This window comes from Cucurbita maxima, unplaced genomic scaffold (genome assembly GCF_002738345.1).
Source record: "Cucurbita maxima cultivar Rimu unplaced genomic scaffold, Cmax_1.0 Cma_Scf00003, whole genome shotgun sequence".
NCBI lineage: Eukaryota > Viridiplantae > Streptophyta > Magnoliopsida > Cucurbitales > Cucurbitaceae > Cucurbita > Cucurbita maxima.
The window spans coordinates 4901018-4927333 of record NW_019272019.1 but is presented as its reverse complement, the minus strand read 5'-3'; the positions used below and the strand labels follow the sequence as shown (position 1 = coordinate 4927333).

At 35.5% G+C, this 26316-nt stretch overlaps 1 protein-coding gene across 2 annotated transcripts; it reads right to left on the bottom strand.

Moving 5' to 3' along the window:
• Positions 1–891: 891 nt before the first annotated feature.
• Positions 892–25991, bottom strand: LOC111476590. 2 transcript variants are annotated; one of them, XM_023120310.1, is made up of 36 exons: positions 24813–25991; positions 24435–24579; positions 24020–24298; positions 23743–23910; positions 23437–23652; positions 23051–23145; positions 22064–22235; positions 21323–21747; positions 19612–19735; positions 18600–18695; positions 18344–18415; positions 16849–16986; positions 15608–15761; positions 15146–15513; positions 14273–14733; positions 13845–14189; positions 11797–12021; positions 11307–11397; positions 11115–11192; positions 10699–10989; positions 10392–10589; positions 9739–10230; positions 8848–9009; positions 8345–8674; positions 8180–8262; positions 7977–8081; positions 6703–6925; positions 5037–5402; positions 3875–3976; positions 3648–3791; positions 3167–3255; positions 2581–2663; positions 2359–2474; positions 2168–2253; positions 1676–1775; positions 892–1401 (listed from the first exon to the last, which is right to left on the bottom strand). In XM_023120310.1, exons 1-36 carry the CDS (start codon positions 25745–25747, stop codon positions 1336–1338), a joined length of 7623 nt encoding a protein of 2540 aa, XP_022976078.1. In that variant the 5' UTR covers positions 25748–25991; the 3' UTR covers positions 892–1335. The 2 variants fall into 2 exon arrangements, with proteins under 2 accessions (XP_022976078.1, XP_022976079.1); XM_023120311.1 differs by lacking the exon at positions 24813–25991 and having other exon boundaries at positions 24368–24460.
• Positions 25992–26316: the final 325 nt, after the last annotated feature.

Genomic DNA, 26316 nt, shown 5'->3' with positions numbered 1-26316 from the left:
CGAGATCTAATCACTTTATTCTGTCAATAATAATAATAAAGTATTGATGGTTCATTAATTGTTAGGGGCTTTTTTTAATAGAAAATATTTATAGATTTGTTGTGTATCGTAGAATTTTACAACTTTATGTCCGATCTTTCTTGCTGAGATCAATTAGCAATTAGATATTTTATTTCCTTTTCCGATTTTACCCTCTAGTGTCTGCCATAATTAATTCTATTTTCAACTTAAATTCCTTTTCCAATTTTACCCTCTCGTGTCTGACATAATTAATTGCATTTTGAAATTAAACTTTGTAGTAGACAAGCTTTTTCTTTAACTGGTTTATACAATGAATCTATGTTCATATTCTCTTTTAGATTTTGAAATTTAATAACCACAGTTTTTAACTTTCTTCCGTTTTCTTAGGTAGTCCATTTTTCACTCTATTTTTTTATTTGTGAAATTAAAAAAAATATATATATATATACTTATTTTTCCCATTATATAATTATTTGACCAATTTCCATCCTAGTCACCTAGTGTGTGTATTTATCATTTTATTTTGGTGGCCACTATAATTATATGTGATTATCTTATCTTACGCATAAAAAATTGTGAAAATGAATCGATGATTGACATTTTTTTTTGTAAAAAAAAATTCATTATAAATCAAATTTAGGAACATAAGCTTGTTTATGCATACATTCATATGTTTCAACTACGACAAAATTCTTACAAAAACAATATATTTTGAACCTTATTGAATAACATTGATTAATCAGAAGCTGACTTTGGAATTATAAATAATAAATTGTCGCAACTTAATTATATTATATACTTTTATAATTCCGCCAAAACGAAATGGCCGGCCAGGATAGTAATTAATAATAAGAAAAGGACATTAGCGACTAGAGAAAGAACTACAGCCAACCGATCTCTGAAGGTGACAAGAGTGGAGCGCCACATTCCTCTGCCTCCTCTTTACCTGTGGTAGAACGCTTCTTACAGTAAAATACCCTTTTGCTATATATATATATCTATTAATTTCTTTTAATTTCAGGTTCAGCTTTGTGATCACATCTTTAGTAGCAGAAACTGAATAGCCTCGACGAGCAAAACCGTCCAATAAATATGATCGATTACATCTCTACTCAAAACACTGGAATCCCGATTAATTAAGCAAATCGAGTTTTTCTTTCTTTATGAGGCACTTTAAACAAGCTCTATCATTATCATACTAGAAGGCTGGAACTACTAAAACAATTGATGTTGAACCAAGTAAATGGTTGCATGGATGTTGCGAGACTGTATAGGTTGAAAACCGAAAGGCAAAATCTGCTCGATTGAGATGGATTACATGTATTGAGCCAACCATTGCTTACACATATCGAGCACGGGGAGGGCGTTTGCGTGCAATGCCTGAAAGAGAGATGGACAGCTCAACATGAGTAGTTATTGTTTCTAAATCAAGAACCAAAATCACAAATAAGCTCCACATTGGTCACTATTACATTAACATCATTAGGGAAAACAAAAATACATTCAATACATTTAAAGGACATTCATATAGTTGATAACATAGAGAAAGTATTTACAGATTTTCTTTTGAAAGAGATAACATAGAGAATATATATATATATATATATATATATATATATATATATATAGATTGTTTGTGGTGAAGATGGCTGACCTGATGAGCTACATACTGAACATCAGCAACACTTCCACTTCGAGAAGCAATTTGGAAAGCACTTTTCAGACGACCACAGACCACACAAGCCAAAACTTTTCTGTATGTACACAACATGAGTACCACAAGGATTTCAGGCAATTGTATTGTATGCCAAATCAAAATAATGCATCGAGGAGGAGGAGGAGGAGGATGAATTCTACTAAGAACATGTTCTCTAATCCCACCCGATATAACATGCCATGTCCCTTTTCAAGCTACTTCCAAACAAACTCCTATTTATAACTTACTGTTTACACATTTAATAATTAGAAGAAAGAAAACTCGGGTTAATCGGTCGGTCTTTGAAACATACCCAACCTTCCAAGGAGAAAAAACAAATCTTGGCCTATAATTCAAAACACCCTTTACTTGTTGAAGGAGTTCTTGCAACTTCATGTAAGACAGTCATTACACAAGGACACAAATCAGACAGAAGTGCATATCGATTACCTGTGACTGCTAGTCAACATATCTATGAGACGGTCTGGTCGCTCCTTGTGTTTGTTAGCATATACATTTATTGCAGCTCCCAAGACCTGCCATTCCGAAAAACAAGCATGGTTAAAACATGTGGGAGAGATGAAACATCATACAGATTCTGTTATATGTTATACAATAGAACAAAAGTACAATTCCCTTACCTGGTCCCAATCGCCATCTTCAATGGTGCCCTTAATATTTCTGAAGAACTCCGTCAACTGACCGCCTTTCTTCCTCTCAGCAAGCGATGCAGCAACACCAGCATATATATCAACGGCTGGAGGGACCAGGAGACGGTGTTAAAGCATCAATAGAAAAATTACAGCGACAATTTCAAGAATTAGAAAAGAAAAGTTGTCCAGCCAACACAATGCAATTGCTACCTGGAAGACCAAATTGATATATAATCTGAAAGGCCAAGTCAAAGTTTTTCTCCACAAGGGTCTCGGCGATCTTACACCTTCTCCTGAAACACACAGCAATTGAATTTCTTCATTTGCTTCTTGTGAGCTATACAACTCCACAAAATATTTAATAACACAACGTGAGTAAAATTATAGTAAAAAGCACAAGGGTCTTGGTATATGACTCTTATCACAATCTCTCTAAACATTGTGATCCACTCTTAGCAATAAGATTTTTACTTAAAAAAGAACCATTCTCAGATTGGAAATGAAATATTTCTGATGTATATGGAAAGATCAAGAGTGAAATGGCAGACCTTGTTCATGAATCATGGAAAAGTAGTTTAGAACATTACATGTACAAAAAGTGTAAGAGCATTCAGGAAGCCATTCACAGAGACTCACACAAGGTACTTTTAGCCAAAATTTGACTCTTATTCATCTTATAATTTTATATACTTGGGATATTTTCAGACATCATCTTCACTAATAAATCAAGTGGTTACTGGCTTACTGCATATTACTATGAGGAAAATAAAATCATCGTTGATGAAGGTAATAAAACCTGAATGTTTCAGGATCATTTGGATTTCCAAAGAGTGAGTGTTTCCATTGAGGTCCATCTGAATCATTGAATGACTTCACAACTTCCACCTAAGAATACAAAAAATTCATAAGAGTTTCTAGAATTGCTTGTATAAATTGCACCTCCACCAATGACTAAAATACGCTATACAACTACTAAGACAGTCTGTGATTTTAACTTTAAACTTGTATCGGAATGAACAAACATCTATCTGTATTAATTTTATAGGAGTCGAGCAATTTCTTCTTTAATAACAACCAAAGAATCCCATAATTTTTCACATGAAGTAATAGTGAGAGAATCGTCGAAGACAAAATATTCCAACTTTTCCAGACTTCTTTTCAAGTTAATTGTTAACCACTGACCAAACAAATTATTACATGTTATTTGGAGATTAATCCAGTTTTAGCATTATATGATTGAAGAAAAGCAATAACATCCATTAGACGTCAGACATTACTTGGATTGAAATCCTGGCAGAAAACCTGACAAGTCCTTCTTCAGAAAGCTTCTCAGAGGCACTTCTCACTCTAACTCCCTTTACCATAGGCTTGGTAGAATCTCCACCTTTATATCGGGCTGATAGTGCCTCATCAAAGTGCATCTGTATTTAAAATGAAAATTGAATGATGAAGCCAAAATTAGTTGAACAAGTAGTGGAGTACAGGAGTTATAATTAAGATATACCTTTGCATGTTCTAAATGCTTGACTGCTTCCTCTGGTGAGTAAGAATTCATAAACAACTGGATACAGCAAAGCCCAGCTGCAACATGATCCTGTTTCAATACCTGTGTAACATAGAGGTAAACAATAAAAAATTTGAAGAAAAGCTGAAAAGAAAAACAAGACGCTTGAACACAAGCCAACTAAAGTACATGGCTTCGAGTGACTTCTTTTGTGTACACTAGCATTATTAATTCTTTTTTTTATTTTTTTGAGTTGAGCATGTTAGAGTGTTGATTTAAATCTTTAACCTCTTGGTCGAGAAACAATACTTGAATTAACTGAGTGATGCTCAAGTTGGCTTGTGTGTACACGAGTGTTCTAGCAACATTATGCCTAGAAGGTGCTTGTTTTTAAAAGGGCCAACAAAGCCACAAAACCGGGCAAAAAATGTGAATGGGGCGTGAGTACCCAAAACGGTAAGCTAGCAAAGGTAATCTTCTTTTATTACATTCTAAACCCTTCCCTTCACACTTAGGCTCAAAATCTAATTCATGAACTATTACAAAAAAAGCGGAAGTAAATATCATCCACAGATTTAAAATCAGAATCTCTTGCTTTAGATCTACTGGATCTAAAAGTTCGCTATCCAACTAAAGACTACACAAAATGATAAAAGAAGATTCTTCATCATTCCCCCTTTTCCTTTTGTCTACAAACACAAAACCGGACGAAAAATACTTGATAAAATTAAGAGCCTGCCAAATATTTCTGCAAGGAACATGGTAACTAGCAATATAAAAGGCTTAAATAACATGGTCATGACAACACATAAAGAAATCACTATTTTACAGACATGGGAGATCAAAAAGTGGTTTGAGGAACCATCTTGGCACAGTTAGGACAATATTATGCCAAGATTTCATTTTCATTCAATCAAAACTTATCACAATAGTAACTTCATTGTTCTTTTTGTTCCAATGATAGTACTCGAGTACTAGACAGTTCAGCAAGTTTGGCAGTTTTTTTAAATTTCAAACTACTGTTATGCTTCATTACACCCATTAGCTAATTATTTTTATTCAATATAGGAAGGCATCAAGTAAATGAACTTAAAATCTTGGTAACACCACATTGACCCAATCCCTCAAAATTAAAGTCTTAAAAAAGAGGAAAAAATGGTACCTGAAACACGTATAAATAATTAAAATGCCTGTGCATTTCACAGAAGTTACAAGTACGAGCAAGTGCGGTTGCCATATACTGATTCATTGCTCCATCCTCCGGTTTAGTAGATGATAATTTTAATGAAATCACCTCTTCAAGAACAGACATAGCATCATAACCAATACAAAGATCACAGAGATCATCAATGGTCCCATAGTCGGTTGCTAATGGATCAGATCTTTGGGGTGAAGATGATGAGGTGACAGTTCCCACACTTGAGGGTTGAGGTGGCGCAGGAACAGAATCTAGAGGGAAAAACAGCATGCAGGCGTCTCTGTAATGTCCATGCTTAAACATAAATCCAAGCAACAGTTGACGTGCATACTGCAAAGAACAAAAGCACGTATCACTGACCCCATCTCATTTCAAATAAATCTAACCCAAAACATATACTATAGAAAAGTACAGTTTATTTGAAAAAAATGGCAAAGAAAAAATCATTTAATGAGACGTTATTTGTAGAGGCACATTGGAGGATCTTGATCATATATTTTTGGAGATGCCACTAATGTAGCCGATTTGGGTTCATTTTTTGGAGTTCTTTTACGTTTCTTTTGCTAATAACCAAGATTGTTGAACGATGGTTGAGAAGGTTGGATTGTTCCCTCCCTTTAGAATAAAGGGTAGAGTTCATTGGCAAGCTTGTTTCTTCGCAATTTTTTTTTTTTTTTTTTTTTTTTTTTTTTTTTTTTTTTTTTTTTTATAAGAAGCAAAGAACCTCCTACACTAACTAAAAAGAAAGCAACCGACAGCAAAAGGCCCTAGAGATGAGGGATTCCTAAGCATAGTACATGAGAATCAAAAAAGGGTGGGCCTCCAATATAAGATAACGAGAGAATGCTGTGTTACAAAAAGAATTGTGTAAAGCATTCCAAGAAGAGGCCGTAAACTGTACATTTTCACAAAAAACTCAGAAAGAAGAGATCTTATCTGAGAACAGTCTTCAACACCTCTTAGAAGGGTACTTGACTTAAAAGAGAAACCATACCATTTTTAGAGGGGTTAAAAGGTCTTGGAAGTAATTTCGATAACACATTCAACACCTCTTTATGTGTTACAATTTGCTTCTAAGGCTTTTTATAATTATCGGTCAGGCATTATTCCGTTTCATTGGAGCCCCTTTCAATAGGTTTTGGCTCATCTTTGTTGGACATTTTTTTGTATGTTGTTTTATATTCTATGATATTTCAATGAAAGCTCAATATCTTTTTTTTTCACAAAAGGAGCTATGAAAAGATGAAACTCTTCTTTAATCATGTAATGAGACGTGAAGAAATGAAACTCGGCTTTTCTATCCTTTAAAACAAAGAAGAGAAACCAGCTATAAAACTCAAGAAAGGAGAAACATTCACACAGAAAAGAATGGAAGGCCAATCAATAAACACATAAGGGCACTCACTGCCAATATTGGGTGCTTTCTGTTCTCATATTGTGCACGCTACCGTGAAAACGGATGTGCTAATGTCATACCTTTCCTTCTTCAAATCATTATTAAAATACAAAAAGCAGTAACAATTAGAAAAAAAAAAAATCAGGGCAAGAAGCATTGCAAAACACAAACAGGAGTCATAGTGCCAAGGATTAAAGACAAGCTGAAGTATATATGCAAACAGATTAGGCTTACTTCTTGCATGTAACTAACACATTCAGTAAACCGAATGCTGTCCAAATTACTACGAGGTCCATCGTCATACTCTAAATGTGAACTATCATTTGCAGACTCTAGAATCCATCGGTATCTTTCTGACCGAGGAAAAGTTGATGGCATATGTAGAACATTGAGATAAGAATCTGCAGAAAGTGAATCATCTAATATCGTTGGGGCACTTTTAGCCAAATGCTCGTACCTGCAATTCAATTTCTATCATTTATTTCGATAACAAATCATCTAAGCAACTGAGTCATGTAAACAATACGGGGTTCAATTGAAATGATATATAGAATAGCATTGTTTAACAACAAACTCTTCATGTGTCAAAACTAACAACTTCTAGCACTAGAAAGGCTAGGGAAGAAGTGGAAGTGAAGACACTAAAAATGGAATTACCAAAATTATATTGACAACCAAACTGAAGAAGACAGAAAGTAATAGCTCAAATGTAATAAGCATACTACCAAAAGAGGCAATGGGAAATAAAAATTGAAAGACTTTCAGGTTCTCCTTTTTGTTGATCAAAGAAACACCAAAAGAAATCAAATTTCATCAGATTGCACAGAAATACATCTAATATCTTATATTGTATTCAATAAATATTTTGTTGAGAATCGTAATGATATCTCATCAACTAGCCTGCCATTGTTTAGATTCAAGGAAATACAAATCAGCTACAAGAATGAATGGTCAAAGATGGTTGCCACTCGCACAAGCCAAAATACATGAGATGAATGGAAAAATACTACGGGTTATTTAGAAACTATTTCCAAAATAGTTGTATTTTTCCATATTTCCTTCTATTGAGAGTTATCATAAATGACCTTTTTTTAAAAAATTACAGCTTTGTTGGTAGTGAATTCAGTTTGCATAATAATATTGACTCTTACTAATTCAAATAAAATTTAAAAATTTAAAATTTAAAAAGGAAAAAAAAAAGATTATATTTTCTAGGCAGTTTTCCATAAAAACCCTTAATGCAAGCAGAATGGCATCCTATTTATTTTGACAATATAACTACAATAGATAAATTTCCATTATTATATAAAATTTGTCAATGATAGTTAAGAAAACATGCATTTGCATTCGTTTTTTCTTAAATATTATTATCAGCTTTCTATTTTCTTCACCTCAGCCGCCCTAGACCTACGTCATTCGAGTTTCTATTTCTTTGAATTGGAAATTCTAGCAAAAGAGCGATGGAAGAAAAAGAGGAGAGAAAAATTGAAAGTCAAATATTATCTTACATGGATCGAACAGTAGCAACCTCCACAGGAGGGCCTCCTTCAATTGTATTGATAATGTCTTGTACAAAAGTCACGGAATCCCCCTTGTACAACTGAAAAGCTTGCCTGAGAAGCATTGGTGACAATACAGAATAAGGTTACTTGAAAACTTGCTGTGAACCAGATGAAAACAGTAGGTCCTTTTAAAAGATAAAAATAAATACTTGAATTTTACACGTGCTTGCACATAGTGTTCCATCCGTATCAAAGCATGGCCCCATGCATTCCAAACAGGGAAAACATCAATCTGAGAGATATACAAAAGCAAAAATTTATATTTCACATCATTGCAAAAGGAAATGGCTGTGACAGTATCAAATCCATATTACCTTGCACTTTTTGCATGTATATACAGCCATGCTATATCTCTCATCCAGGATCAACCTATCACGGAGACGAGCAGATGACTCCACATCAGCAATATCGTCAAGAGATGCAGCAATTCCTGACCCCAAGAGGCTTTGAAGTAGCTGAGCACGAACTAGCCATGTGCCAGCCTGAGAATGAGCCTCAGAAAGCTCGTCTGTTGACTGACTACCCAAACTAGAGCAGCCAGCATCTGAAGACGTGTCATCAAGATCCCTACTTTTTTCAGAATTACTTGGTAATTCAGTACCACCAACAAGCTTTCTCAACAAGGATTTAGCATAGAGTAGCCCCTGAACACAGAGAAATGATTCTTTTCAGTAATCACATACCCATTAAGTTATAATGTTACGCAAGGAAAGAACCAAAAATTGCAACTATTTTGGAGTTCTCTACCAAAAGCAAAAAATATGTTCAGAAGCCACAGCATCATCAGATCATGACAAGAACATGACAAAAAATACACCTGTACAATTGTCTCTGTAGCATGATATGCACGACCAATTATTTCCATTGATGCATTCTCAGGCAAATGCTGAGAGCTCAACACATTCTTCATCTGGTTGATACACAAGTCCATGGCACTTTTGGCAGATGTTAGCTCATCAGAACAGAGAGAAAGCAACGCCTACACATAAAGAGTAAAAAAATACTGAGACGTGCAGCAGAATGCACACAGGGAAATTTCATTTCTGAAACCAAAATTGCCCGGGATAAGTAAAAACAACACTGAAAATATCCAAGAAAAAATGTCAATAACCTTACAATTCACTGAAGAATGTAAATATCTACGTTCTAATAACTGTTTAAGAAAAAAGTTACCATTGGCCTATTTTTAGTAAGCATATTATTAGGTTTCTGCAGTTTGATGGCTAATTTGACAAGAAACAAGTAATGACATCTTTTCAAATAAAACGAAAGGTGCTGAAGCTGCTTGAACTCAAATTGTATATTCTACCTGTAGTTCTTCTAAGAATATAAATCTTTAGATTTTGACTTTGTTTTCCTTTGTTCTTTTTGCTCATTCCCATCAAATGCAACTTCCTTCAGCAATCTACTACTGTTTTCAGGATGCATTATGCTCCTAAAACTTTATAATTACTTTTTATTCTTTTTATAGAAAATATAGAAACCTTTATTCATGACCCATTTATTTCAATAAAATATTATTTTTTCAGAGACGCATAAAAAATAAAAGAAATCAAAAAGGTGCTCCTTATCCACTCTCCCCCATAAAATCAAACCTCATAATAAGAACCAGCTTTGGGATGTACATCTATGGAAAACAAAGATACCACGACCTAACTTTTATCTCCTACAAGGAACCCAATTTTCCTAATCAAGCACCCTGTCATACCTTAAAAAGAGTAAAGTCAGGGGCACTTTCATATCTGTGAGATCCACGAACAACTTCATCCTTTTCAGTATCGCCTGTTAGCATCCACTCCTCAGAAATTGAAACAGAAGGAAGTCTTTCTTGACCATCAGTGGGATATGATGATACCCGATCCTCTTGAATTCCAGTCATTGCCTCCCATGCAACTCTTTCGGATGGTGCAAGTCCAGAACTCTTTCTTTTTCTGTAACTCTCTTTTGGAGCAGCCTTCTCCCCAGTATTATTTCGAGGAGCCCATGAAAATGCTCTACGAGCCTCTTTCTGAAAATTACTAAGGCTTGTAGTGAAGGAGGACCTTGCAGACACTCCTGATTTTGGTTTTGGTTTAGGTCTTGTTGCTGAGATGGATACGCGATGTTCTCTAGGTGGAGAGTTGATATTGACAACAATAGCTTTAGTAGCATAAGTAATGATGACATTGTTGTCTCTCAAAGAAGGAAACTCTTTTATAATCTGCACATGGATAGATCATCGGATTTGATCTCAGAGAAACTTAAAAGTGGTTATCTTTGAATGCTTGGGATGATATTAAGTCAGCATTCCACCAGATGCATACAATTACAGGGATGTTAGCAAAGCATCAAAAGAGTACTAAAAGTCGAGAGTTATAATACCAAAGAAGCAGATTGCAGTTGCTTCCTCATCAGCAAAACCTCCAGTATCAAATGAGGATGCTCATGCAAAGAAGAACATCTTTGCTGCCATGGCAGTGGCAAAGCAGCCAACACACGAAGACCTAAGGCCCAGGAGTTAAGACGAGATACCTCAACTTCGGACAGATTTCCTTCTCTACGCTTCAGGAAAAAGTGAACCTTTGGAAAAAAATAGAAAGGAAATTATATTCAAGGGACAAATGGAATATAAATTAGAATAAAGAGGTCCGGCCAATCTTTAAACGTTAGACCAGGATACAATTATTACCAGAAGCTGCTTTGAACGAAGATTGGGTAGTAATTGCATTGCACCCATAGCCACAGGCAATGCATCATCTGAATCACGTAGTGAAGAAAGAAAGCGTGAAGCTTCCGCAGGACCTCCACCATTGAGTGGGTCAGCAGTCAAAAGCTTCACAAGTTGCCTTCCCTGTAGCTCTCGGCGTAAATCTATTGATAGTCCAGCACTTTCAGCTACCTCTAAAGCAGCAAAAACAGCTCCTTTCCCAGCTAATCTAAGAGCCAAGCCCTCAGGATCCTCCTTACACTCTGCTTCAACCTGATTTCCAAGAGAACAGCATGAACTAAAATACTATTCTAGATTAAAAAAAACCCTAGCAGAAAAATGGCTTTAGTCTATTTTCCCACTCAAAATGTAAATTTCTGAAAACAGATATTTGTGACCTCTTGCCAGCTGCTAAAGTGATCATCAGCACTTAATATATGGCCGTATTTCTGCAAAGCTTGTCTGAATTGCATCACCTACATGTCCCATTTGATTGATCCAAAAAGCAGAAAGGAATCAGTTTTGGCTCAGGGAGAGTAATCCATAAATAAGCGGCAAAGGCCAAAACAGACTAAATCTAAGAGTCAGACTTGATTTCTAAGTGGATCAGATTGAGGCAGGTGGCAGCTGCACATAGTAAGAACATTCAAAGCAGCATCCAGTTCCCACCTATGCATATACCTGTAATGGAAATTTATAATAAAAAATTAATCATTTCCAACCTCGTAAAATTTTGACCACGTATAGGAGGGCTGAATAACATGCTACACTATCATGAGCATATTTCTTTAAATTAATAACTTGAAAGTCTTTAAGGAGGTGATCGTCCAAATACATTTCTGAAATTTCTAGTGACCAGAAAGCAGCAAAAAGATCATGTTCCCATTGGGAAATAATAACAAAAAGAAGAACCAAGCATGATGATATGAAACAATTCTTGTATTTATTCAACTTGAGCACATGTAACAAGCATGAGAGTTAAAGCATCAGAAATCAATAAGCTCAAACACCTTCGTAATTATAGAGATCAACTAGAATTTATGATGATAATGGGAGAAAATTTTCTATGACATCACATACTTAAGGGCAAGTGTAGCCGCTAATTGTTTATCCTTCAACCGTAGACAATACTGCCAACTATTACTCCAGGTACCAGAGTTTCCATGATGTTGAGATTGTCTAAAAATTGAATCTCTTTCTTCCTCATGTTCAACCAGCAGTTTAAGCAATCGATCAGAGGCTCCATTACGTAGAAATCGATCAGAAATAGCAAGAGCATCCATTAACTGGCCATCATCGATTAAGCTGTTCTAAAAATAAAATAAAATTTAAATTAAAAAAACAACAACACTTTGTTAGAAGTTATTTTATCTATATATATAAGAAACCAAATTTTAATTGAGATAAATGAAGGAGCCGCAATGATCAGTATGACTACACAAGTAGGCATCCTCCCAATCAATCAACTACTGATTTCATAATTCAGTAAATTTGAACATCAAAACTCATAGAAGCAAATTTCCAAACAAACTGACAAACCAAACAGGCATCATGTCGTGTATTTCTTTTTATTATTTTTTTAAGAATATTACATCACATGTGGAGTAGAAGGATTCACAACCACAACCTCCTAGAAGAGGTAGAAATTCCTGAACTATTGAGCTGCACCTATGTTAGCACCATTGGCAACATGTGTGTCTTTTATTAGGAGCATAGATAATGATTTTCTATCTTTTTTTTTTTCTATTATTTCTGGTAAGATATGCAATTAGCTTGGTACGGATCAAATGATAATGCATCTAAGAAGAACTGGGTAACATAAAAGAAACATGAAAACCTTTTAAATGGGTGCTATTATGGCAACATGGGAAAGAACACCTTCTAAATGGTGCTAGTACGGAAACCAAGGAAGATCGATGATAGCCAGACTGCCCCATCAATCTGTTCTACATATCAGAGGAAGGATACACATCTAAAGTGTATTTTTTGAAGGGAGCAGACGTGAGCAAGGACAAATTTTGTGGCGAGAGATTTTGTTTTTATTGTTTTTTTTTTTTTTTTTTTNGATTTTGTTTTTATTGTTTTTTTTTTTTTTTTTTGCTATTGTTTATGGTATTTGACTCGAGAATACCAGGATTTTTGGAGAGGCTGAGAGATCTAGTGAGGAGGTCTAGAAAGGGACGGTGTTTAATGCTTCCTAGTGGCATCTATCAACTTTAGTAATTATGATTTTGTTGGATTGAAGCCCTTCTTGTATTTATTTGGGGATCCATCCACTTCTTTTGAAGACCGTTATTTTGTATACCCTTCTTTCATTTTTTTCTCAATGAAAACTCAGTTTCTTACCCCAAAAAAAACTCAGGAGAACTATTATGGTTTTGTTCTTGCAGGAGTTAAAGTTTAGGGAGAGCAATAACAAGTTGTAGCTCAAGTGGTCGAACCATCAAGAAAAGGAGGAGATTTCATATTCTAATGTTGGTCAAAACTAAAAGATTATTCAATTCCAAGTTTATTTCTTCCTTGAGCTGGCTGGTTTACAGTTTTTTTAGTATGGACTAACACATCTTATCCGAAGAACTTCATGATATATTTTTTATTTACCAACAATAAACTTTCATTTCAAATAATTACAAAGATTGCGACAGAAAATTGAAAGATAGGTCAACTATGGCACATATGTATATACATATATATAAATATAACTAGATTATTCAATTTTAGAATATCTGACAAAAACTCCATTTATAATGGATCTTATCTAGGCTTCAAGTAGTTGTAGCTACTTTGGTTATTATTTTCTACCATAGGACGCTAACTTAAAATTATAACATAAGAGGCTTCATTTCTTTAATGAAAATTTTTGCTTGTTTATGTATATATAAACCCTTCAATTCCATTATATTCCAACCAACATTTTTCTCCTGTAACATGAAGTGGGTAAAGATTCTTGAGGAAAATACCCACTCTGCATATTTAGAACAACTACCAAACACAAGATAATACAGAAATCAATAATATTAACATGCTGAACACGTAAATTGTTGAAATATCTAGAGGTATCTTCATGTCAATTGCTAACAAAAAGGAAATTCATGACCACTAACAAGAAGGAGAACGATTTACAATACCGCTCGACAGCTTTCTGATAAGGTTCTTCATTCTCCCAATCAAACGATAGGAAAGTTGTTGTATCAAGTTCATCAATATCAGATTTTGAGGAATGACACCAACCATCTTGAAATGTACCATCCTGAACATTTATACCTGGTAAAGGCACTGAAGTTTTACTGCTACTGACGATTTCATCAAACTCAGACTCAGTATCACTGTCATGCTCAAGAAGTCTCTTCATGGACGCCCTTGTGTCAGGCTTAAAACAAACATCATCAGCATCCTGTTTTGCTGTTATAGCAAACTCTGAAACGCGATGGAGATTGGTTTGCAATTGTATCCACCGGTTTAAAGTTGGGAACCTACTTCAGAGTTCAAAAAATAATAAACATAAATGGGAAAATGAGAGTTAAGTTGTAAAATAAATGATATAAGAAATAGTAACCTCTCAGACTGATCAAGAGCAAACTCAAGAAAGAGTCTGTCAGCATCAGGCGCCTGCTGTAAGCTGTCATTTGAGGAGCTTGAAATAGGGATGCTACTACTGTGTAATATACTACTTCCAAAGACGCATGCCAAGATAGCCCTTACTGGAGATATTTTAACCAAATGTTTTACAATATCCAACTGTAAAGGATGAAGAGGAATTCCAATCATTGCCAATGAACTTCTAGCACATCTTAACTTGGCCTCCTTTGTTGAAGGTGAGAGTAGTCTATTCTCAGAACTACCTTTTGAACAAGATGGAACAACTGGAATACATGCCCATCCACAACCAGATCGTGGGGGATAAACAGGAGGCACACATGCTGAAATCACTTCATGAACAAAATCTGCATTCATTATTTCAGCAACTTTACCAGCTGCGTCAGTGCTCCCTCGATCAAAAACAAGTCGAGTTATAAGCTACATTGTACAAAAGAAGAACAAAGAAAATAATTGTCATCCAAGATCATTCGTCTGTGCAAAATTCTGAATAATTAAGCACATAACATGCCTTTCCTAAACAGCATAGCTTTAGTGCGAGTAAAATTGACAATTAAGTGAATAATAACCTCTAGGATTCTATGCAACTTTCAGAAATTTTGCTCCAAGGTTTCAAATAGAAAAGGAACTCAACTTCCGAGTCTCAAGAAGATAATGTAGCATCTGATCCACTAAATTCTACTATATCTAATCTTGAACAATAAACTAGACAATTATGTCTCCTAAGTGATTCTACAAGCACTCTGAGGACCATGTCATGCAATAGCTAACAAATATATTGATGAAAAAATCGGACCACCATGTAACAGGAAAGAAGAAAAGGGATACTTACATCTTTAGGCCACTCATACACAAGTGAGAAATAGTTGAAATCATGAGTTGTATCAGTTCCATCCACAATGTCACCAACTGCAGCAATATGGAGAATGAACTGTGATAGATATGTCGAGGGTTTGGTACTTAACGGACCAAATAGCATCTTCTCAGCTTCTTTCACATCATAACCAACTGATTGCATGCTGGTATCTCCAGCTAAGGAACTCAAATGTGCCTGATTTACAGCTCTAAGCCCAAGACCAAGAACCCCATCCTTGTTCAAATTAGAAATAACCTTCCGATTGGCAGACTGGTTTTCCCCACTTTTGAGAAAATGGTGTTCCAGTTCATCAGTAACAGCTCTTGCCAAATTATGAAGCTTACCTTAGGTTTCATAAGACATGAATAGAGAATGAGATCATGTGTATAGGTAAGGCGAAAAGAAGAAAATTAACAATTTAATCAATGCAGAAAATACCACTCAGAAATTGTCGCTTTCCTTGGTGGGCATCTTCAATCATTTGATGTAGCATACCAAGAGCACGTTCCCTTTGCCCTTGACGTTGTGAGTCCTCTACTGAAGAAATAATAATCTCACCGGACATAATAGCCTGAAGGCATGGAGAATTTTCCTAGAAGATATCACAGAGAAGAGTGTATAAGTCTACTTGTGCAATGTGCTCAAACATAATGCAAAGCCGAGTGATTTGTTGCATATGACCTATATTTGTGCACTCATGCAACCAAATATGAAAAGTATTTAGATAACATTATATCTTTAATATCAATCTTCGATATGTAATATCTCAGGCAAAGACTAGGAACCTCTTGAAAACTTCACCTCTCAAATCATTCCTATTCAGTGATAATGATCTTTAATTCCCTGTCACTTGTAAGAAATTAAGACGTTTTTTTTCCCCATCAGAGGTAGTGTGTTCTATGGAAACAAAACCTTTAGAGTTGGTTCCCATGATAAATAGGGAGGAACAGACAAATTAAATTGAGGAGGATAGTTCTAAGTCCTTTTAGTTTTGTTGCATCTTGGATCATTGGAATGTTTATCTAGCTAGTGAATACGGTATTAGAGGTTCTCCTTTCTTGAGTTCTTCTGACAGCATGGAAGTTCTTTATATTCATTCTGGACTGAACCAAAAAGGATTTGTTAAAGACTTCCTTCAAAGGCTCCTTCCAAGGAGTGTTTTACATTGAATCCTGTTAAGAAGTTTGTGGAAGTTGTAAAGGGAGAACGTGGCAAGACCAATCAATATGTAGCCTTCTCTTTTGCTTCTTATGACAAATTCATTATCATTCCATCTATCTGTAAGTGAATTAAGGCGAGGAACCTCCATCAATCATGTTGAGATGAAAAAAAATATTCACGATCAATGGGAAATACTGGGTACATTTAAAGACCAAGAGAGCCATTTAGGATGCCGGAACGGTGCTTGAGATCCTCCCACATCAGAAAGAGAACATCAAGAAGAAGCCTTGAGACCCAGCCAAAACAATATAATCAAGTCAAAAGTTTTGACTCTTTAGCATCCATTCCAGTTATGTCACTCCTATTGGAGTTTATATGTTTGAGCATTAGTCTCTTTCACCCCCTTAAAAGGTTTTGTCTTTTGTTTTAAAAAAGAATACATCATCAAGTTAAAATCATGGAACAGAAAATAACAAACCCACCAAATAAAATAAATTACATGATAAATGAATAATCACCTGTTCCAAGGACTCATGTAAACGCTTGAGAATACGCCTTGAAACAGAGATAATTCCCACTTCAAGGATCTGATCCCAATAATTGGATCCAGACTTTGGAGACGCTCCTGGATATATCTCAGATAGCATAGTTTGAGCCTGCAAAAGATACAAAACAGAAGTAAATCATTTAACTGGTAAAAACCTTGAAACTTTAAGAGAAATTGAAGAGGGAAATGAACAAAGACTTTGGAGGCGCTCCCTTTCAGCATTTGTTTGTAATAAAAAGAAAGGGAAGGAGGATTTACACCAGCATCTTTTCAACCAAACTCTCTAAGCTCTGCAGTTGCTGCAAAATTTATTGAGAGTGCATTTTGACTGGAAGTATCCTTTTCCCATCATCCTTCGTAATTTCTTCTACATTTTTTTTTTTTTTTAATAACAAATGGGATTAAATGTACTAGGATGCCAAAAAAAAATAAAAAATGGAGACAACATCCCAAAGACCTGAAGGACGAGGGACCTCTAAGGCAAAAAGAGGAGGAATCAAATAGAAGACCTCCAAACTAAAGAAAGAAGATCACTTGACCTAGAAGGACAACGATGATATAAGATGAAAACCAAACTTTTATTTTGTGGGAGCATTTTTTCAGTAAGAATCAGAAGAATTTTCCAGGGTTGATTTACAGATTAGAAAGAGGTTTTGAAGGCTATGAACTTCTACACCCAACACCTCCCTTCTGCAGTTTCTTCGTCCTCTTGTCTTTTTAGATATTCCTTAGCTTGCAGATAATTGACCTCTACCTCCATAAATGGGGTTGGGTTTTCAATTGCCACCTTAGTTCGTTTCTGTCAGCTACCTTCTGTGTCTTCTTATGTTGTTCTTAATAATAAAAGTTCTGTTTTTCCTTAGCAGTCAAAAAAAAAAAAAAAAAAAAAAAAACTATGATTTGTCTACCAAACCTACAGGACGAAAAGTGCAAATGTTCCTTGCATAAAAAACTATATTTCCACAGACCTATATTCCAAAATTCCTTGTAATGACCCCCACCCCAACCAAACCACCCACCTGAGGGGAGGGGATCATAGCTGAGGCTCCATAAGAGAACAAGGAACAAAATGATAATTAAGTACTTCAATATTTCACTGTCTACATATTGCTCAAATTATAAATGCATCTTTTCAGTAATATGTGATTGCTCAATATCAAATTGGATAAACAAAATGAAGTGATACTTCCAACTCAACTAGAACTATCAACTAAATTAAATAATGACAAATTCTAACCATACGAAGTTTTACAAAGTGACATTAACGAGATTACTAGCAACTTATAGCAATTCCTTTTCCATTTTTCAAGCTGTTTCATTCAACTTGCAAAGTGCATGGATTTAAGGTAAACATGCAAAAAAAAAAAAAAAAAAAAAAAAAAAAAAAAAAAAAAAAAAAAAAAAAAAATCAAATTTGTATGACCAGAAAAATAAAAGAAGTGTTTTAAACGGAGTAAGAGCAATGCCTGATCAAGAAGCTGCATGGATATCTTCTTACTTCGTACAGAAGTTGTGGCAATGTCAATACATAGAAGAATCTGGCAAGGAAATCAAATATCAATGGGCTTACTAGATAAAAAGAACACCAACTCTTTGCATGTGAGTTTATTAATACATTGGGATGACATTGATAATAACTTGGAACCTCATATCTTTTCTTTTCAATTAAACTTAAACCACAAGCCTTGGCGTAAAAAAGGAAATGGGTAAAGGAGCACGTACTACAGGCAAGGGACCTATTTGTGATCGTAATGAGGAAAAATCAATCTCTTGTACTGCAGAAATCCCATCAGCAGCACGGGACATGACGTCTTCCATCTGGGTAAAAAAGATAGAATAATTTGAGATAGCATGATCAAAACAAGGATAGTACCAAATTAAGTCACATAAATGTCAGTAAAACAAGAGATGAAATGTTTGTTGCTGCTTTTGGACTTATCCGGAAACTGATTCAATAATAGTCTTGGTTCATGTGTCAATTTACATGTACTCTTTATCTGTGAGGTAATTGGCAATTGACATGTACTCTTATCCTTAGGTGGAGGTTCAAATCCTCAAAAAAAAAAAAAAAAAATTCAGCTCAGGTGTGTGTTAAACTTCTCTGTGGCCAGTTTTAATTTATTTAAAAGAAGCTAAAAAAAAATTGTTTTTTCAAATGTCTCTTCATTGACAAATCTTAGAATGTACACATTCATTAGAGAACAAATATAAGAAAAGAAAAATTCATGAAAAAGATATTATAGAAGGATTAAATTTATTTGAATAACTATTAAAAAGCTGAAGGTGACAGTTGAAAAAAAAAAACAAAATTATCATAGTAACAAACCACGTATCATTTTCTTCCTAAAAGTACATTAACAATCCAGACTCTGAGAATGCAAGACATATAAAAAATAAGGACCACCCAAATAATAACATAGAAATACCACAAAAATTAAGCATGAAAGAAAACACCACATTCATGCACTATGAATAAGCAAAAATATATTCCATGGAACGTATAACATAAGCAACAGAAAGAAAACACCACATTCATGCACTAAGAATAGATGCATAGACTTGAAAAGGGAAAATATTTGAAAACATGCGGAACATATAATAAATAAACAAAACTAGTAATATTTACTGATCGAGGCATAGACTCAGTTAATTCTTTATAGCTAAAGCACATGCTGTAGTTTGAAATGCAAAACCAGTAAAACCAGACATTATGCATTGACTAGGTGGTTCGTACGGATACTCGTCTGATAGCATTATCAACCCACTCAGCTAGTTCAAGCGTGGCTTTATCTTCTGCTGATAATGAAAATCTATGAACTGCCTCCTCTCCTAAATCATATTTTGCTTTCTGCATACATCTGCAAATACAAGGAGTCCACATCTGTCAGAGATCCTTAGTTACTAGGCACCCCAACAGAAAAATGGAATATCCTCAAACCAAGTAGAAACATTGAAGTGCGTAACATTCTAAACCTCCTACCACATACCACTAACAATATCTAGCTTTGAAACTTTTCTTGTTTCTCTCATGTCAAAATACTCCAAAATGATGAATTGATCTCTAGTAGTTTGTCTTTATTTTTATTTTATTTTTAATAAGAGACATTCAGCATAACTTGGCAAGTAAGGAATATATTCCTTCCAGAGTCGAACGTTGAAATCCTCACCCCTACATTTGTTCATTACAAGAGAGTCAAGGAAATATATTTAAAAGAGAGTTACAGAAGAACAGCATAGGGGCTGGAATAGAATAAACCCCCGCCAAAGGAACTACAAAAGAAAAGCTTGTCCATTGTTAATAATCATCATAAGGCTCTAGTTACAAAAGAATTTTCGATGGTTTGAACACCACCGAAGTATATTGCAACAATTACAAAAAAATAATACAAAAAGAAAAAGTATTATTTTTTTGTTTTTCAGATAAGAATCAGTCCATTGATCATATAAACTTAAAAAAAAAATTGGAAGGAAGATTCTCCAAACCCAAGAAGATTACGAAAAGCTTTCCAATGGGATAAAATTGAAGGCTACAATTACAAAAGATCGGTGCTAATTTACACCATTTGAGAGCCAAAAAAGAGAGATTTTCAAAAAAAGAAACTATCAAAGCCTCATTCTTTGTCTTTTGAGTATGCAGTAATTCATTCCATATAGACCAGAGGAAAGCTCTAAAAAAGTTGCAATTAACTTTGTTAAGGCTCTCCTGGAAGGGCAATGTACCAGCCAAACGAGGAGCTAATCATGTTCCAACAAGACGTGAAACATGGTTTCCCTCCGTCCAAAGATGTCAAAGAAGGTCACACATATTTCCTTTACATCTTAGCCTTGCTTTTACCACGCCAACCCCTCAAGACTTCTATAAGCCAATCGCTCACATGTCTAAGGAAAAATAAAGACAAAACCAAACTCATTTAAGGAGGTCAAAGCCCATCAGTGATAAAAATATCATATCAAGGGGGTCCGTCATACTCTTTATGACTTTCATGGGAGCTCTAAGAAGGAGATAAAAGATTGGAAGACTAATCAAAACCAAATATGTGAAGGCTAATCTATCGAGGAAGCATCTCCAATCCATTCATCGAGCTTTGGTTTAAATTTATCCACCAAAGGCTCCCAGAACACAGAAGCTTGGTAGTTCGCACATTGGGGGAAGACAAGATGGGAAATATGGAATCTTATTACTGATAAGAGACCATTCCAATGTTAATGCAGAATATAGCAGGAAACTAGTAAATGTGGGGTCACAGGTCAAGCAACGTTTCAGTTTCCCCTCAAGAACTAAATAAGAAGAAAAGGAAGACAACATGATAATAACAAAATGAATAAAGATAAAACCAAACAAGTGCAAGGAAGTTACTCAACAGGAACCACCAGCAAGACAAGCATATCATAAACTAGAACGTTTGATCCTGGGCAATTCGTGAAATAAGAGCTACAAAATTTACAGGTTAAGCAGTTTGGAAGGAGCTGCACGCAGAATAGTCAATGCTTCTTTCCATCTCCACTGGCGCTCAGATAATGGTAGCAGATGCTGCAAGATTGACAATCGCCATTCCCACTCTTCAATGAAACGTGTAGCAATGGAAACTCTCCATTCCAAAGCCTTTCTTCCACCCATACGGGCACCATAGTTAGATAGATCATCATCTTGGATCACATCTGATGGAAGACTACGATGCAATATATCAAATAGCACTGTTATGAAAGATATAACCATTTTATTTCTCCCTTCAAATGCTGTGAAATCAGGTTGTTCCGACAGATAGGAATAGAGTGATGAGGAAGGGCTCCCAGGTGAATTGCAATGTGTCATATTGAGTGACAGATCATTCATATGCAAAAGTGAAATAATGATGCTCACCATGAGTACCTGCAATAAATAATAAAGCATTTATTTGAACATTTTAAAAAACAGAAAAGAAAAAAGAAAAGAAAAAGACACAAGTAAGGTCATTTTATTTCTATGGCCACTACAACCCACAAGCATTGTTTAGATGAATCGATCATAAGTTAACTCCCAAGAAGTTCAAAAAGAATCTGAGACAAATTTCCATATCTGATGGAATTACGGATAACTGTACACTTATGTTCTTAAATTAGAAATAGAACAATATCAAGGGTAGACTACCAGTACAAATAGCTAACATGCAGAGTGTGTTACAAAAGGCAAACCACAAGGAAACAACCTTTCGTGCAATATTATCTATGGACTCCAAATGCTTGGAAAGATCATTCAAATGGCAGAATGCAACTTGATGATAATCTCTTTCAGCAGTCATGCCCTTTTCCATTGCTCCTAGTGCAAGAACAGCTGATTCTAGGGCATAACGCATGTGCATAAGTTCAATATCTTGGATCCTATCCAAAAGAAAAAGAAGTAAAATTAAACAGTTTGAAATGTATAGAACATTAAGAGAAAAAAATGTGATTCACCAAAACAAAACAATGATATCCGGTGATCAAAACTAATTATACCTTGGTGTCAAATCAAATATTCTCCAAGTGACAAATAAAAAGAATATAACTTAATTTTCTAAAATTCAGAACCCTACAGCATCAAACACATGCCTTACATGATGACAAACTATTAAGAATATAACTTCTTTTAAAGAAATATGTATGTTAAAACTTAAAAACTTCAGTTTACATCTTGGATACACACAAGTTTAGAAGTCCCATGCACTATTTTTTTTTTTTTTTTTTTTGGAAACTTAATCCCATGCCGTATATTTGCAAATCGAAACTTGTCACTTAATCTCTAACTTAAACACAAGGCCTTATCTTTAACTAGAACATTACTAACTCATTAGAACCAATGAAAGATTGGATAACTCTATCCAAAAAAACAAAGAGAGAAGGGAAGAAGAAGATCGGATGGCAGTTGTCAAATTAAACATTGGGTTATCCTGGTATCCAAGATCAACAGAGAAAGCCAGCTGCTCCTTTCAAAATGCCAACAATGCAAAAGCCAAAAAAACCCAAAAACAGCTCGTTCATACTATGAAACATGGGCACTAAATCCACAAAACCACTACATCAACAACATAAAAGTCTTGTTCTCAAAATTGAAACGCAGGTAACTAGAAAAAGTAATAACAATTAATGGGCCTTACTAACTAACATAAGAAAAGAACATATCGACGAACATACACAGAGTAACCCCAGTACTTTACCTCCTTTCTGCAGCAATGCTAGAAGAAATTGGCTGCATATTAATCAGCTCAAGCGCATCCTCAAATCTGATGCCTGGAACAACATCAAACAAAACCTGCATAAAAGATTCTTCAAACATGTAACGCCATGATCCAAAATAAAATACATGCAAAGAAAACTACATCATTAGATGTTTAGATAGGCTTTGAGAAATTCAAAGAGACAACACCATAAGATGAAGACAGGTCTAAATTACCAAAAGCCTAACAGGGCAAATCACAGAAACATCAAATTGAGATATCATGCCCATACTAATGCAATAAAACGAAACAAAGTTGATTTTTTGTAGGAATGCAATTGAAAGCTTCTGAATTGATTTCTCAAAAGCCATGGGAGAAACACTCACCCGAAGAGGACTCTGAACAGAGAGCCTTTCTAATACAAAGTTCTCAACAAAAAGGTCTGAATTAGTATCTACTCTGCTGCCAACCATATGCCCTTTTCCAGATTGCAATAATGAGAATTTTGAGCTCCATGATCGACCAGAGTTGACACATGCAACAAATGCAGCAAGATCAAGATGGTAACATAAAGTGTCACAAAGATGTTCCACACAAGATATCTGCGGGAAACAAAGCATCATATGTCATCTCATTGACATCTTTTATCATCATACACAGTCAAGAGAAATCAATTTCATGGAAAAGCTCACATCTTCTAACTGACATTTAACCTCAGAAGATGCATCCTGCAGCAAGTCAGGTGACTTGCTGATCCACAGTAGTTGCATCAACTCCCTTCGTTCTTTTAATTGACCCGACAGTAAATCCCAACCCATAGCAGCTACCAAAGGCCGAAGGCGAGGAAACAATAAGAGAACCTAAGAAAGAAAGTTTCCTAATCAAGTGAGATTCAGAGACAACAAACAAAAGAAATTCAATGAATTCTACACTTTTAAATTCCATTAGAAGCAAAACCGAGGCACAAACATGGTTAGCTTCTTGAAGCTCTGTCCTCTTCACTGCAGAGAGAGCAGCATCCATTATACATTCCAGCACATGTGATCCAGAAACACGAGCATAATGGTACAAGTCTCTCATGCAAGAAAATATTGCTTTTGTTAGGCATGCTGTCTTCTCGTCCAAGTTCATTTCAGGTTTTAATTCCATTATATTACTTAGAAAGCGTTGCATTGGGAGTGGAATTTGATTGTTATCGGGCCCTCTATGCATCTCAATCTCTTCAGCTAACACCTCATCTTGAATAATCTGTGACAAAAAGAGATTTATTCTACCTGTCACCTTAACTACAGTGTCTTGCTAAAAACAATGTTGTACCATTTAGAGCTTTCCTGGTCAGGAAAGATAAAGGGCTCATATGCAAGTGAGTGCGCGCACAAATTACTTGTATCATTTCAACGAGGTGTCTGGAATTTGATGAAAGCGCTTCTTCGTAAACTGAAAGCAGTCTTCCTCCCATAACATCGTAGTCGCCTTCACATGCCTCCTTTTGCGCCAAAATAATCTTCAGAAGGTCTTGGAAAACCTTGCTATATAAGAGTTGAATAAAAGTGAAGATAAATACCCACAGGCAACAAAGAATCATGAGAAAACTATCACAGTTAATGAAAATCAAAATGGGCTATCACAGTTAATGAAAATCAAAATGGGGCGACGAACAATTCAAGTGTAAAATGAAATACCAGAAACCTGCCAGTATGGTTTCTGTTTCATCTCTTTTACTTAAGTAACTAAGTTGAGAATCGATCTTAATTCAACATACCGGTACTCAGATTCGTCCAATCCACGCTCAACATGAAGAAAACGAATGCGAGAAATTGCACCATCTACATCCGCATTCTTCAGGCACTCCTTCAAATGGTCCAAATGGGTTGTCTGAACGCATCTTTGTATTGAAGAAAAACACTTGACGTCTTCCTCATCGTTCAATCCCACATTTCCATCGTTGTTACTCCGCACTGTTATTGCCAAACTTGGGCCATAACTCTGAGAACTCCCAACCTGTCTTTGAATGTTCGAACACAAGGCATCAAAAGCGTCTGCATGATCTCCAATTACTCTGCTCAAACACGTTAATTCTTCTTCATTAACCGATCCCACCGTCGCGGGACTAGCGTCACTCTGCCTATCGTCAACTTCGGCATCGGCACCTTCTACCATCAATCTCTTCACTCCCAATTCCAAAACCTTACCCAAAACCTGCACGCAATCACCGATTTCCGACGGCACATCTTCAGGCTTTCCCTCTTCGACACGCAACAAATCAGCCCGTTCCTCGACAGTTTCGTTTAAGGTCGAAACTTCTTCTTCTCCTCCTTCTTTGTTTACGCTCTCCAATTCGAGCATCTTCCTCGTGCTTCCCACTATCTGGTCGATTAAATTCTGGACTAATAACAAGAATTCCGCTCGTAACCGCAGCGTTTCGTGGTCGAACCCCCATATCGACGTAGCGTTATCAAACTGAATCAATTCAAGGGTCGCTAAGTACGTTAACAAAGACGGTGACGAACAAGAGGGCGACCAAGTGACATTGTCGAATCGACCAGATCGAGATACGATCGTCTGGAGTATAGAAAGAGCGAGTTCGGGATTCCTAACTCTAAGAGCAACAATAGTGGCACGGAGAGGCTCAAACTGGCCAAGAAATAGATGATTTGCAGCCAATCGTGAAAGAATTTCAGTTTCTTTGTCCTCCATACCTTAAATCCGGCAAAAATCCAGTCGCATAATGTAGATTCCAAGTGAAATTCGTCAAGAACAATGGATTAGCGAATTGGGTAACATGAAAAAAAGCGATAAAATTGAATTGGCCGTATATATAATGAGCGTGATGATGAAAATGGCGACGTCTCTGGGGGTGGAACTGTTTGATTCTCGGAAAATTGAAGCGGAAGAATGACAAGAAAGTTGCATCGGCGAAAATGGCCCAACGGTGAAAAGGTTAAAAATGAAAAAACTCCGTTGGCGCTGCCACAGTCGCCAATTCCCACGGCGCGCTCGTGATTGTGGCGCGCCATTTTTTTCCGCGCTATAAAATATCAATTTTTATTTTATTTTATATAATTATTAAGATTTTATTTACTTATCGTGTGTGGAATTTAACCTAATTCAGTTATTTTTTATTTTAACCATACATACATCCCTACTTTATATTAAATTTTAATATTAATATGTTCACATTTATTCTTATTTTTTTATACGTTATATTCGTATTACCTGTGTTTTATATATTTCAATGAAAAATATTTATTGTTTTATTATTTCTA

Excerpts from the sequence above, each read along its gene's own strand:
- LOC111476590 (XM_023120310.1), bottom strand. The coding sequence starts at position 25,747 with ATGGAGGACAAAGAAACTGAAATTCTTTCACGATTGGCTGCAAATCAT. Across the intron at positions 23,146-23,436 it reads CTGTTCAGAGTCCTCTTCGG|GTTTTGTTTGATGTTGTTCC; the intron begins GTGAGTGTTTCT and ends TCTTTTATGCAG. Across the intron at positions 3,977-5,036 it reads ATTATTTATACGTGTTTCAG|GTATTGAAACAGGATCATGT; the intron begins GTACCATTTTTT and ends TATGTTACACAG.